Source organism: Cataglyphis hispanica, chromosome 6 (assembly GCF_021464435.1).
Source record: "Cataglyphis hispanica isolate Lineage 1 chromosome 6, ULB_Chis1_1.0, whole genome shotgun sequence".
NCBI classification, from domain to species: domain Eukaryota; kingdom Metazoa; phylum Arthropoda; class Insecta; order Hymenoptera; family Formicidae; genus Cataglyphis; species Cataglyphis hispanica.
Window position 1 is genome coordinate 7407982 of NC_065959.1, and position 15070 is coordinate 7423051.

Consider the following 15070-nt stretch of genomic DNA (forward strand, 5'->3'; position numbering starts at 1 on the left):
CACTTCCATAGTTTATTGTAAAAAAAGGATACGACAAATATCTATATGTTTTCTTCATAATAAATATAATAGAAAAGCGAACTCAGGCAATTATATCTATCATTAAATATAGAGCAGTAAAATGAATACATCCATAAATAAATGTGTATTCTAAATAAATAAAACATCCATGTTACAGAAACTCTAATTTTAACCGGCAATTATATTTAGCGTCGAATATGCGATAGCAACAGAAATCTATATGAAATCTATAAATCCATATATCATTAAATTATATCATTAAAATTAGACAGCGGTATATTTAACGAAAAATATGCAATAATCAAAATCAATATTACTCGTTTTTATAAAAATATAATTTAAATTTTGATATAAGAAAAAAAGATTAATAAGAGAAACCAAATGTCTAAATGGTAAGGCTCTCATAAATATTATTATCTATTTATGGATTCCGATACTTTATCGTAAAATAATTGCAAAGTCAATTTTTCATTTTCGTACGTTGCAAAATGTCATATTCGCTATAAAAAGTTGTTTAATGTTTTAAAAGTGGTAAGGCAACAGAAATTTTAAGAGAAACGAACGCTTGAACATTCACCACGACCACTCAGCCGAGAGAGCTCCTCAGAGACGCGTTTTTAGATCTCGGACAAGTGCAGCGACCAAAGTGCACTTGTTTCTCGTCCATTTAACCGAAAGGATGCACACATATTAACCTTTATAACTCAGCCACTAGATTTCAATATATCGAATTTAATAATTTTTCAATATCTTTGTAAACCGTACGGAGTGGTCTCTCAATGAAGACCGAAAAGTATTTGTATGTAAAAGTGTTTTAATAAAAATAATTAAAAATTAAAAAATTTTACCGAGTAGTTAAACACACAAATAAAAAGAAAATTATGTACTTATTCATATATATAACTTGGTTAATTTTAGTTATAGACGCGCTCAATTAGATAGATGAGAGGGAATATATTAATGTGCAAATGGTCTAGAATCTTATTATTAGTGATAGAAGCAATCGCATCCGGCAAACGAAAGCTCTCGGATTCAATCCAATCACATTCGAATCCAATTACTCGCACTCGACATGTTTTTCCCGCCTAGGTATCTACATAATAATTATTTTTCAAGAGAATGAAAAAGAGTTGAGTAAACAAAAAAAAATTCATTATTTATATTCGAGTCAATTATTTTTTAATATAGTCTTTGCTACAAATTTTTATTTTAGATATTTGTCTAATTGTTTAACCATCGCAATTACATTTTTAATTATTTAAGTTCACAAAAAAAATTTCAAATAAATAAAAGATACGAAATATAAATTGCGCGATATACTTATTTTAATGAACAGACTTTGCAGATGTGTGATTTAAGCAACTTTCAATGTATATAAATGGTTTGAACGGTCAATGGAACGATGCGGAGTGCAGTTTGCATCACGTGCTTTCGCAATTAGAGTGCCGTTTAAGGTCGCGTACCATTGTTTCCGCAAATACTATCGATCGGAACACAAAAGGAACACGTGAGGCAAAGAGGAGTATTGGGACCATCATCGTCGAGAAGCGCGAGTGGACTCATTCGCCACCCGTTCAGAATATCGAATAATGTAAGTGTAATATTTCTAAAATATCTCGCGAGAGTCACGCGACACGTGTAATCGCGATGATAAGCCGAATTTTATTAAATTTATCTTAAATTATAATGAAAATATTTAATTCGACAAATAAAAAAGATCAAGAATTATTTGTCAAGCTGAATCAAATATTTTAAATTATCATTATCATTGTTCCCGAATCGATATTAGAAAGGAATATACGAAAAATATTGTAAAAGTTTGAATATACTAAAAATGTTTATTTTCAATAAAATAGAATTTAAATCTTGCATATACAACGGCATTGTACATACATATATCTATTTGTACAATATTCATATATGTATATCAATGAAACAATGAAAACAATGTTAATCCATATGAATCTATTAATTATGAATCAATCTTTCATGCGAGGCCAATTTCATATTCATTATACGAATTAGAGTTACATAATAACATTTGCGAGATGCATATTACAGATTGCTAAACGAAAACAGATCTAATATATAATTCGATCGCGAATTATTCGTAATTCCATTCGGATCAATACCGGAAATGGCGAGAATAATTTCTATTAGAAATTGAATCTTTCTTTTGCTTCTATATTCATAGGCTATTTTCATAGTTTCTCCACGTATCATTTTTATGGATTATGTATCAAAATGCAAATATTTTGAAAACCAAAAAGAAATCGGCTCTTAAAATATATAATTGCTTTGTTTTATAATATTTTGTAAAGTATTAAAAAAAAAAATAAAAAAATAGAACATGTTTAACATTACGTATAATTTACTTCTCAGATCATGATAATTATTCATCCAAAATGTTAATGAGCTTTTCCATTCTTCTATTATAATTTTACTAACAATTATATTTTAAAAAATCTTAATCTTACATTTTGTTTCACTAGAAAATTAAATAATAAGATGTAAAAGAGAAATGTCCATGAAAAGGAAAATTGTACAATTTTTCAATTTTTAATTTCCAATGTTTGATCTTCATATTCCATACAAAAGTGCTATTACATTATTGATCATAAGTTTTGTTGGATTTAGATATTGATTGGTTGTTATTTCAAAAAAGTGGAAAATTGGAATTCTAAAAATTCTTTATCCGATAGTGAATCGACATGTCCACACAAATTCATCGTACAACGAATGTAATATCACCCAAAGTGTACGCGGACTTTGGGGCACCGTTCTTCTAACGAGTCGACAAAGAAAGGTGAACGTGACTCACCTCTGTGCGGCGGTACGGGATGAAGGGGTGACGCATCGACGACGATCAGGATCCAGACAGGTAACAGCAGCAGCAGCAGCAGCACAAAGAAAATCGGACACATCGTGGCGGGCTGTCGACTTCTGCCCCCCACTGCCGCCGTAGCCGCGGGGCACATCGCAAGCCCGCGAGCCTCGTGGCGATGCCCCGTTCGGTCCTCCGCCTCCTCTTCCTCGTCCTCGTCCTCTTCCTCCTCACCCTCCTCACCCACGGCCAGGGCCGCAACGCGCATGGGCCCGATGTTTCGTGCCCCGGCAACGACTAATGGCGGCGCTATCTGCCTTTCGTCGAGGAGTCGACCACCGCAGCACTTTGCCAGTCACCTACCAAGATCATTTCTCCGTCCTTCTTCACCGGTCGTTCTCCTCCTCCTCCTCCTCCTCCTCCTCCTCCTCTTTCTTCCCCGTTTACCTTCTCCCCACCGTCCCTTCCCCGCCACCACCTCCTCCTCGTGGTCCGTAGGTCGCTCAACCTTTCGACCCCTCTCCACCGTCTCCTCCACCGCGTCTCTTCTTCACTTTCAGCCTTCCTCTTTTTTGCTTCTTTTTCTTCTCTTTTTCAGTCGGTTCCACCTCGCTTCACCTTCGACGACGGATCGACTCCTCCTCTCATCCTCTTTTCTCCTTGACGTCTACCACCTCTAGGTGTCCGGTCGTCGATCGATCCTGAAAAATGTGCATCAAAAAATTGATCATAAGTGTTAAGAATACGCAAAATTATTTTGTTCTTGGTAGAGAAGATTAGATTGTGGGTTAGAGCCGCAAACTTGCGATTGTGAAATTAGTCGCGCTGCGAAATTACGCGCCCCGTTTCCACTTACACGCTGCAAGGGAAGTGATAAGAGTGACCGAGAACATTTACCTCGTAAAAGTAAACTTGTAAACCATAAAAGAGAGTTTGTGTTTCAGAGGCGGAAAGGGGCAGAAAGGGGAGGAGAGGGTGGGAGGGGTGGGGGGGGGGATGGTGGAAGGAGGCAATAGGTAGAGCTCGACGACTCGGCAATTGTGGCCGGAGGATTGTTCGCACGAGAATAAACGCGAGCAGGCTTGTATAATGGAGCGCATTAATGGTCCCGATACATATGTACAAACCCTGAATGCAACGAGAGCTACGCCAATAGACAAAAGATATAATTCTGCGTAATAATGAATAAGAATTTTTAAATCATCGAAAGATAACAGATTGTAATGTGTTGCGTATTAAATATTATATTACGGATGGAATATAATAATTTAATATTTCATTCAACACCTCTATGTACGTAGTAAGAAATATAACAATTTTTCGTATGTTTATATTCGCGGAATAAAAATTTAATTATACAAGAAAGTTTTTTTGCATATTATTCAAGTTTTGATAATTACGAGATTCCATGAGTTAATTGTTAATTTATTCGTTGAATAATGTATGGCTTCGTAAAACTACTCCGATGCAAAGTTACTTCTGATAACACAATCTAATCCCATTTCCCAGTACCATCGTAAATTGGTCGCCTGAAATTTCGGTACATACAGCCGACGCAGAAGAGATTATTAATGAGCAACGGCGATTAAAAATACTCGCGAAATACAGCAGTTTTATAACGCGCAAACAGTTTGCATTTTTCATGGAAAAAGTTCTTGAAACATGCAAATAAAACGTGCTACTACCAGAGTGACTTTTGCGTATTGTTAATACTCCATGAACTTCTTTTTCCCGAGGAAGGTCAACTTTGCTAGTCGAAACACAATTACTAATAGCACAATACATTTTTATTCGATGTTATTGCATGTAACGTTTTTAGATGAAAATTGCAAAATAATATTCAATTAACAAGTTCAATAATGTTTTTAATAAAAGCGGACATTCTACACATTTTATAAAAAAAAAAAAATACGTCATGAAATAATATATAAAAATGTAATAATTAAGAGAGAGATATTTTTTTTTTATTAAGAAAATATATATATAAATTTTAAACTTAGATATATAATATAAAATTATATAATTAATAGTATATCTTCTATTTCCTGTACACGGATTTATTGCAGTAAACTGGTTTTCGCGCAACTGGTTTACACAAAACGTGTATATATTTCGACGTACGAGAAGAGAGCTTTACACTTTTTTTTTCCATAAAAGACCGTGCGTTGAGAAGAAACAGGTTCGCGTTCCCGTAGAAGAGCACGGATCCCTTCGCGTTCCCGTATTCTTCTCGCGAGTTCTTCCAACGAAAAAACAAAATGAAATAATAAGCACAAGATGCATTCTCAGAGAGGAACAGTCGCGTATATATAATCGAGCTTTAACATATCCGACTAACGTCACGAGAGATGCATGTTGTAATGTGTAAATAAAAGTGTGTATGCGTCGCGACGGCGGCGACGCGACATGCAAGCTCGACATCACCGGGGCGATAATACATTTTTCCTCGATGTGACACGATGCATAATCCGCGAATAAATCATGTTTACGCTTAAGCTCGTGAGCAATGAACAATGGATGCCACCAGCGGATTTTTTAGAACATTTTACTTCAGCCAACTTTATCATAAACATGACAGACTTAAACAAGAAAAAAATATATAAGATTTGACATTACATTACAATTGAAATGTAAAACACGATGAAATAATTGCGACACGATAAATGTGACAAAAAAAGAATCTAAAAAATTGTATCTTGTTTTTTTAACGTAATCTTACTGCATTGTGCTTATAAAATGCGGAAATTATTTGAATATAATGATTAGTAGAGTGAGATATGAGACAAGTTTAATTACAGGCGAATTTGCATAAACTTTACGAACTTGAAAATGTCAACGTTGGGAATAATTTTGCTCAAATGTTATTTTAACGCGATTCAGCACACCCGAGCTTTCAAGGCAAAGTCTTCGCGTCAGAAACGGTGGTGCGATATTATTTTCTTGTTATTATTCTCATTTCGAACATTCTTCTTCGACCCGTTGTAAAGTTCACAATTAAATAGGTAGGTAGGTTGCGATATTTCAGACCTCTAAAGTTTGGTGCCAAAATAAATTACGGAAGCATTGCTGCAGCCAGATACACTTGCTCGGGATCGGGGGATAGAGGTGGTCCCCAGACGGGGGATAGACACTACATTCCGAAAATGGAATGTCGACGCGATGTTCGTACGAGGAGGAGCTTTATCGCGCCTCGTCCGTGCAAGCGGAAGAATGACTTGGCACGGCGAAAGCTATTACTCGCATTTCGCAAGTCCCGGCACGGGCGAGAAGCGGCGAATTTACACGGTTCGCATTTGATGATTATTCCGGGACGAGTCGCCCAAAGCGGAAAGGAAGTGACTCATGCGAACGATATTTCCGCAAAAATGGATCGTTCCGAGTTGAAAAATGACAGAAATACGATAAATTTTTGCAATTGAAACTGTCAACTTTGTACAAATTCATTTTAAAAATTAATAGTAATTTTATATATACACACACGTACACTCTCTTTGAGCAAGTTAAAAAAAAATCGATTTGATACTTAAATATTAATATAAATATATTAAAATAAAGTATATATAATAAAAATATTAATTTCGTAAAAATATAGTCTCACACATGCTTTTACCCAGAATCCATTATCCATTAATTTAACACCACAATCCAAAAAATTTGCATACTATTTATTTCACATATAGAGCTATTAATAGAACTTATACCGCGAAGCGAAAATCTCTATTTCTGCCGTAAATACAGATTATTATTTCTGCGAAACAATTATTTTGTTCTTTTTTCTCGAGTTTTCTCATCGTCACATAAAAGCAAACTCTCCAATGAAATTCACCTTGAATCAAAAGAAACCAGTTCCTCCAATGCATTCACTTTGAATGAATCATCATTCGCGTAGATAAAGATTAAGTATTTTTTCTTAGAAGGATAAATGAATCTCTTAGCATGCAAAACTCGGAATTTCCTCACAACCATCTCGACTATCATATATAATAGTCTCGGATCCGATTTCAGCACGAATATTTGACAAAGCATCAAAAATTCACCCCCGCTTTCATTCGTCCATGCATATTTTATTCAACATTTTATTCTAGAATTTAACTAGAATCTCTGTCTCCCTCTCTCTCTCTCTCTCTCTCTCTCTCTTTCTCTCTCTGTTTCACATCATCGCGGTACGTTATCAAAATTCGATTGGGATAATCCAGCGATATCGACAGATGAAGACTCGATGCCTATGGGATCAACGTGTCGCAAGCGTCGCTCGCTGTTCGCTGGCAATCGGACAATTTTCCAAGCTCGCCTCACTGAACCGTTACCTCGCAACGCTAGCGAAACACGTTTTGCGTAATGTCCAAACGTCCAAGCAGGAGATGGAATCCGGACGTATAAAATAATTACAAACGAACAAATCGACCCCGCATGCCATCCGGATGACGATTCATCGAATCTTTCTCAACGTCGATAAATTCCCATCTTCTTTAGAAATTTGATTATCCCGTAACGTGTTTTCGTAATATCGATTACATTGTATAATAAAACTTTAATACTCTTTTCAATGTCCAACAAAAAAAAAAAAAAACAGATTATTTTCATTAGCTTAAAAAAGCACAATTATGATCTGCGAGTCAAAATGTATTATTATGTTTCCTAAAAACATATAATTACAAATAAGATTTTTTTTACATCCCATATATGTGTTGATTTTTAATAGAATCATTTCTAAATAATCGTCCTGATTTTAATTTTGTTTAGAAATATTTTTCTAGACTTCTTCACATACATATACATAGTATAAGCTAAATACTAAATAAACTAAAAACTAAATAATATTTACCAAGCATGTAATTTTCATTTTTTTCCCCGAAAATATTTTGATGGACTCTTTGACTATGCGTGCCGTTAATTGCTATCCAATTTTAAGAAAATAATTTGACATTAAAATTCCAGAGAATATATTTTCAACAATATATTACATCTTGTAACGTTAAAATATCGCAATATTTCAGTAAAATAAATATGATTTCTTTATAATTTTCAAAAACTACTAATTTTAAAACAAAAATTAATCAAAGATTCACCAACCATGCAAAAATATACTAAAGTTATATATTTTCGTTTAAAAAGCGAAGATACTATTTTATGCAGTTTTATTGGAATCAATGAGTTTTCAGAATTGACCAAAAAAACAAGCTTTATCGCTAATTTGTGTTCATTAAATTTATTTCTGTGACGAAATATGAACACTAAAAAAGTGTCGAGCCTAAAATAATTTATAAATTATGTTCATACGAATCTTCCTGTTATTTTATTCACGAGAGTTGAATTTACGAGATGAGAATTCATTACAATTGAAGTAATTTTTAATATGTAATCCGCAAAATCTTTTGTTAATATTTTATATCATAAGCTTGTGTACGTTCTTTCTCTTTCCCCAAATTAAACGTAGCTGTGCATAACAATCATAATCTATACATAATGTTTGATATATATTTTAGCAATCTTCTCCAACGAACCCAACCATCCGAATAATAGCGTCGAGATTCATAATGTTATTGCGCGTATTGTGTAACCCATTGGGAATTTCAGTGTATATTACGAATTTCTGACCTACTTTCATTTAATCGAGAAAGCAAAGCCGAAATTCAAAACAGCCCTGCACGCGTTCTCACCCCGACTAACTAATTAAAATCGAAAGATCTAGCATAAGAGAAAAAAAAGATAAGTATGTATTAAATTACGCCAGAAAACCAAGATACTGAAGATAAAAGTCTCCATATATTAGCCAGCACACATGCGGGAAAAGCGATTTAAATCGCTATTGTTATCTTTCATTCCCGGTACGTATATATAATCGCTGAACGTTTAACCGACCGTTATTAGAGTTAATATAATTTTATCCTCATAATAATCGTTCTCTGTTTTAATCATTAAAAAATCATTAAATCCATGAAATGAGAATATCGCATTATCATCTCATGGATATATATGAAAAGACAATAAACTTAATGGTAAACCGTTCACTTCCATTTACTCCTAAACGTGATATACGTGATATTGCGAAAACCCTGAGTGCGATGCCATTTTGGCATAACACGGTAAAACACTTTGCCTGGGAGGGAGCAGAAGAAATGACGGACGTCAATGTACAGGTCTTGCACTTACTTCCGCGACATTGCGACCGAGCTTACAAACTTCATCCAAAAGCCTTGACAAGGCGTTACCTTATATACTTCTATCGCAAATATTTCCTCGATGATTACGGATTAATATGGAAAATCAAAGGACGAGGCACAACTCGTTTTTCGTAATCATTAATTTAAAAAAAACGCGAGATTAAATTTATGTAAATTATCTGGCGTGTAAATTTCTTGATATGTCCAAACAGCGAGATTGCGAAGAGTCAAAAAAGAGTCTTGACACTTTTTAAATTATCCCGAGGTCTCAAGCTACTTTATTATAGTATATTTCAAAGTCCTATTATCATAGAAAAGACTTTAGCGAAAAAGAGCAAAAAAGAAGAAAAAGAGATGAGCCTACAATTTTTATTTCAATTGATATAAAATATTTAAAAAGATTTTTAATCATAATTAACAATGTTAAATTCTAATCATAATAAGCAGATAATCACATAAAAAATTATAAAAATTTTGTTTCTCAAATTATTTTAAATCTGGCACTGCATTAATCCCTTTAAATTAAAAAAGCCATTATAACATGAAATTTAATCATTGAAAGTAAATGGCTTAAATTTAAAAATTAAAACATTGTAGAAGGTACGTGTCTAATTTTAACACGTAAATCTGTATAATGCCAGGAAATGTAATTTAATAGTGTAGCCGCAAACACAAAATATCATTCCATTTTCCAAACCTCCTTTTTTCTTATATAATTATAAATATAAAACTTTTATTGTATAACAGCTAACAATTACGAAAGCGCGTCAATGTAACGATGTAACAGAAACAAAAGTTTTTATTTTAACATATACGTCACGTATATTAAAATGTATCTCGATTCAACTGATCGAGTTTGATCGAATATGCAACAAGCATCCCGTGTGTTCACGAGAAATCTATCTCGCAAGGTAAAAAATATGTTCCTATCATTTGGATCTCGAGGCATATCACAGAGAATTGCAGGGGTATTCAAATGTGACGAAACAGGGAACTCGCGTGCAAGATGCGTAGACACACACACACACACACACACAGATCCCCCCCCCCCTCATTATCACACATCCTCTCAACAACGGATACAACAGCAACAATAAAACAATGAAAATAACAATTATTTCGATAAATCAAAAATCAAGGCATCGATATTTTATGAATTTCATCACTATTTTTTTATCAATTTTGATAAATACAAAAACTATGATATCGAAATATCAACGCGTATATAAATCTGAATATCGCGGAAAATGGCGTCCTCTGTTTGAATTTTATCCCATTTTATCCGATAGACTTGAAATCTGTCAAAGATACCGCGTTTTGAAAGGACATGCTTGCCGGGCCGCCCTGTATACGCACGTACTAACATACACATACATACAGTTGCGCCTGCTCTGTTATATATGTTAATGTCTGACACTCACCGAAGCGCGCAGCTCGTCGTAGCTCCGAAAATCCTGCCGCCTAGGCCACGGGCGTTTTCTCAATCACGATCCTGCTGGCCGATGATGACGCGCGCCACGCGAGGATGAAAGCCCCGTGTGTCATCGGCGTTCACCGTCGCGTAGCGACGCCGCCCGCGTACTCCGCTGTGCGGGACACATCAGGCATCCGGGATACGGTGTGCGCACACACAGGGACACTAAACACACAGAGACACACGCGGAATGAGAATCGCGGTGGACGGTCCTTTGACACGTCGCTTACGTTGACGGCCGTGGCGAGAGAAGCATCGCGTTACGCGTGAAATGAAGTATCACGTCGCGCACGAACACGAACACGATACGAACAAATTATCGATATCGACGTGAGCGCGGTCCGCATCGAACTGATGAGATTCGCGCGTACGAAGACTCCCGAGGACAACGACTTCCACCACCACATGCGCGCGCCTTCGACCCAGCTGTATGCTTCCCCTTCTCTTGCACCTATCTCTCTCTTTCTCTCTCTCTCTCTCTCTTTTTCCCTTCGATCTACGCAACGCCGTGAGATCTTCTACTGCTCCGTCTGCTACTCGCGTTTTTTCTCCCTCCTCCTCCTCCTCTCTCTCTCTCTTTTATTAATATACATGTTAACATATTTATTATAGTAAAATCACAGTTAATCAAGACTTTGATCTCGAAATTTCACAATCGCGTAAGATTATATATATTATATATATACAATTATGAATATTATACAAAATGATGCGCTAAAATACATTTATTTTATACATTTGTCAAAGCGCAGAGAATAAATGTTTCTTTCTCCTTCTCTCCCGTATCCTTCTGTCATTCTCTCGCGCCGAATCGCTCCCCTCCACAAACTGAACGGGCTTATTCACCCTCACACCCCCTCTCGCCCCTTCCATCCATTTTATCTCGCGGCGAACACGTCGTCCGCCGACTCGCGCTCGCGCGCGCATTCATCCTGTCTCCTGTTCAGCCTCCTGGCCTCCTCCATGCGAGAGGAGGAAGATTGGAACAGCCGCCGGCACACAGGCAGGACGAGATGCGCGAGCGCCCGGCGTCGTTGTCCTTTCGAACTTTCTCTGTCTCGCTCGCGTCCTTTACGCCGAGATATTCCGCCTCCCGTTTTTCGCCTTGGTGTGCTCCCTCTCTCTCTCTCTCTCTCTTTTCTCCTCCTCCTCCTCTCTTCCTATACCTTCCCGTCTACCCCATAGATCTACATCAACTTCGTACAGTTCCCGTGTCTGTCACGCTATATATTTTCGTATCTGTCGTTCGGTATATTGCTTTTACCCCTCGTATATTCGAAGTATAAGCGCGGCGAGCCTTTCGCTACGCGAAGGAGGGCGATCTATCAATGAAACAAAAAGAGCGCGTAAAGACGACGACGATGGTGACATAAGGACAGGGGGTGGCGGTCTGGAATCCCTCCCTCCCTTCATCCCATTGGTCTTCGACAGCGCGAAACCATTACCCCGGGAATGTTGCGCGTTGGATTAGTTTGATTATCGACATGCGGCGGCGTCGGGGCCGCGAGCAATTTAATTATGGAAACGGTATGCTACAAAGGACGAGCCCGCGATATCCAATTAGTTTCCACGAGCTGCTGCGAGTTCGTATTCGCTCTCAACGATTGCTAACCCCGGCAGGAACGCTAATTGTTCGTAACTATCGAACGAGGAAGCTTCACATTAACTGCTGCGTGATCGCATTCTCGCATTTGTTTACAGATCTGTAATTACGTTTTTGTTTTAAGAATGACATTCAACTATTAACATTAGCCATAATATAAGAAAGAGAGAGAGAGAGAGAGAAAAAGAAAAAAATTGAATTGTAAACATATTTAATAATTAAGATAAAAAATATTGAATTATTCTTAATATCAGTTCAATAAGTTCAAATAAAATTAAGGTAGAATTAATGTAATAATACAAAATAAAATGAAAATAAGATTAAAATAAGAAGTAATTTTATTTCTTTTATCGTTAGATAAGACCCAACTTCATTTATACTAATGTCAGAAAATCTTGATAGATTGAATCAAATATCTTTCTGACTTTGAAAGAAATGCAAGAATCTTACGTACGTAATCTTTCGATATATTTTTGCTCGCGGAACCAAATTACATCATTAATTCGCAATCGTGTCGCGCAAGCAAAGTCGATATTCCTCGTCTCTCGTGTATTTCCTCTTGACGTCACGAAGTAATGCTAAACGAGAATCGTCGAGTCATTCCCGGAGATGCGAAAAAAATTGATTCGTCTCTGGGGTGGATCCGAGGGATGGAGAAGAGAGTGATTGTCGGCCTCGTATAAAAGGTGCGAGATTGATGGCGAAGCCTTTTTAACGAGAAAGTAAAGGCGAACGTTAATCAATAGTATACGCGCGGCACACATTCAAAATAAATTCTAATCCGCTACCGTCTCGCTCGGAAGAGACGATTACCGGATCATTGTTCCGTTCGGCCATTCTTTTCGGGATGCTGCGGACGGCTTTTCTCGCCGTCCGATCGTATTAGTCGCAATTAGCGCGGAATTTATTCCTCGAAAAGTTGCCGAACAGTTAATGCCATTTGATTAATCGATCTTTTTCAACCATCTCAACAAATTGTTACAGAAATATTCGCATATTTTTTTTTTTTTTTAATTTTTTTGCCAAATCTTTTCTAGTACAATTGTCTGTGTGTGAAATATTTCATATGCGGTTAAATAAATAAATATATATCATATAATATTATGACAGTTTCTCTCCAAAAATATAAATGAAATACGATGCCAAAAAGGTATGCGTAAACTGAATTAATCGTACATACGTTAAATACATGTGTATAAAAGAAAAATCTTTCAGATATTACACAGTGTGCAACTTACTTCTCTAATATCTTTGATGTAGTCTTATCTTGGATAATAAATCTTTTCCGTTTCTCAACAATTTTTACAAAACTCAAATTTCATCTTCCTCATGCAACATTCGACTTGATCGTTATGGAAATTATTTCTCTGATATTTAAGTGTTTTGCCAATCTTTACTAATAAAAGAAAGTTGGCACGATTGATTTTTAGTACATTATCGCGGCAGATGATGTCGCTCTTTAACAAGCTACGAAGATAAAACAGGTGAAACAAGGTTATGTCTTTCTATGCTGCGTTAAACATCTGTTGTGTCAAAATTGTGAAGAGACAATCTGAAACTCGAGAAAAGAACGCGAGCTTCTGACAATCAATTATGGTAATTTCAATATATATTTTAATTAATAAATTTATGGGAAATTTTATAATCTGAGATTTAATCTACTTTTTCTATATCCTTATACATGTAACTGTCTTTGACACAATAAAGTTCCTTGATTTATTTATAATTTTATTTATTAATATTACAGGCACGTTACTTTAGAGAAGAAGATATAGATGGTCTGTTGAATATCACAATATTATCATTGCATATTTTTTATACATCTTGTATAAGTTGAATAAATATTAATATTATTTTTTTTTTATAGAGTTTCGGGAATGTTTCTATTTGTTTGCTCGAAGCGGTCAGATTCGTACACTTGATGAACTTACCATAATTATGAGATCTTTAGGGCTAAGTCCAACTATTGCGGAGTTAAACAAGTATATGAAAGATAAAGGTAACAGTGTTTTTATATTAATTATTTTTTTTCAAATGAAAAGTGTTTGTCTACCTCAATTTCAGGTGGAAAAATGTCTTTTGCTGATTTCTTGGAAGTCATGCATCTTCAGACTCGTGCAGAGGATCTACCGAAAGAAGTGATTAAAGCTTTTCAAGCTGCAGATATCTCTCACAGTGGCACCATTCCGGCACGGCAATTGGCACACATGTTGCTTCACTGGGGAGAACAATTAAGTAGCAAAGAAGGTAAATAAAGAATTGATTCAATTTTGTTTTTACTGTTGCTTCACATACCATCTTTTGTTATAGTGGAACAAATCTTCCGCGAGGCCAATGTATCTCTAAATGGACACGTTAAATATGAAGACTTTGTGAAAATAGCCTGTGCACCTGTACCTGATTATTACTAAATATTATTAAAAAACTCACATTGATATATATTCTATTTAATATTTTTACTAGATATTTTTACTAATAGATGAAAATGCATGAAAGAGGAAAATATTTTATATATAGATACAAAAAAAATTAATTTATTATATACTTTCATAAAAAATTGTATAACTTAAAAATGTGGTTATGGGATTTCCATGGTTACTGAATATAATAAAGTTTATTTCATTATTTATTCTTTTTATGTCTTAATTATACTTTCAACCCTGTTCAAGTATATATTAATTTTTAACAATACATCTATCGTACATTCAGATACTGAGTTTTTTATAGATAAGGAACGTTTATTTCTAGATCTAAAAATTAACATTTTATATTAATAAACATTCTATTGGTATTTTTAATGTACTAACGAACTTTTATGAACTTTCGGCATCGCTAAATTTACATATTCTGTGACAAATTCAATGCATATATTTACAATCTCTTCAACTACTTTATTCGATATTAAAAAGAAAACATCAAGGGTAAAGATGAATTTAAGTTATACTTTTGAGACATAAGACTTTTGAGATTTTGCGATATATAAA

General features: G+C 35.4%; 2 protein-coding genes across 2 annotated transcripts in view; one reads left to right on the top strand and one right to left on the bottom strand.

Moving 5' to 3' along the window:
* LOC126850234 (disintegrin and metalloproteinase domain-containing protein 10) overlaps positions 1-10824 on the bottom strand; it is a 53592-nt gene extending 42768 nt beyond the window's left edge. Inside the window, exons 1-2 of the mRNA XM_050592998.1 lie at positions 10431-10824; positions 2843-3546 (exon numbers count right to left, since the gene is read on the bottom strand). Of these exons, the coding sequence (XP_050448955.1) occupies positions 2843-3113 (271 nt within the window). The 5' untranslated portion in view covers positions 3114-3546; positions 10431-10824. The remainder of the gene's footprint in view (positions 1-2842; positions 3547-10430) is intronic.
* Positions 10825-13533: 2709 nt separating this feature from the next.
* Positions 13534-14715, top strand: LOC126850367 (calmodulin-like protein 4). Its single transcript, XM_050593274.1, has 5 exons — positions 13534-13682; positions 13834-13864; positions 13954-14085; positions 14151-14333; positions 14397-14715. Exons 1-5 carry the CDS (start codon positions 13680-13682, stop codon positions 14495-14497), a joined length of 450 nt encoding a protein of 149 aa, XP_050449231.1. The 5' UTR covers positions 13534-13679; the 3' UTR covers positions 14498-14715.
* The last annotated feature ends 355 nt before the right edge of the window (positions 14716-15070 follow it).

What these genes read in the sequence shown, in the direction of transcription:
- LOC126850367 (XM_050593274.1), top strand. An exon ending in TAGAGAAGAAGATATAGATG is followed by an intron (nt 13,865 to 13,953) that starts GTCTGTTGAATA and finishes TTTTTTTTATAG; the next exon opens with AGTTTCGGGAATGTTTCTAT. An exon ending in ACAATTAAGTAGCAAAGAAG is followed by an intron (nt 14,334 to 14,396) that starts GTAAATAAAGAA and finishes CTTTTGTTATAG; the next exon opens with TGGAACAAATCTTCCGCGAG.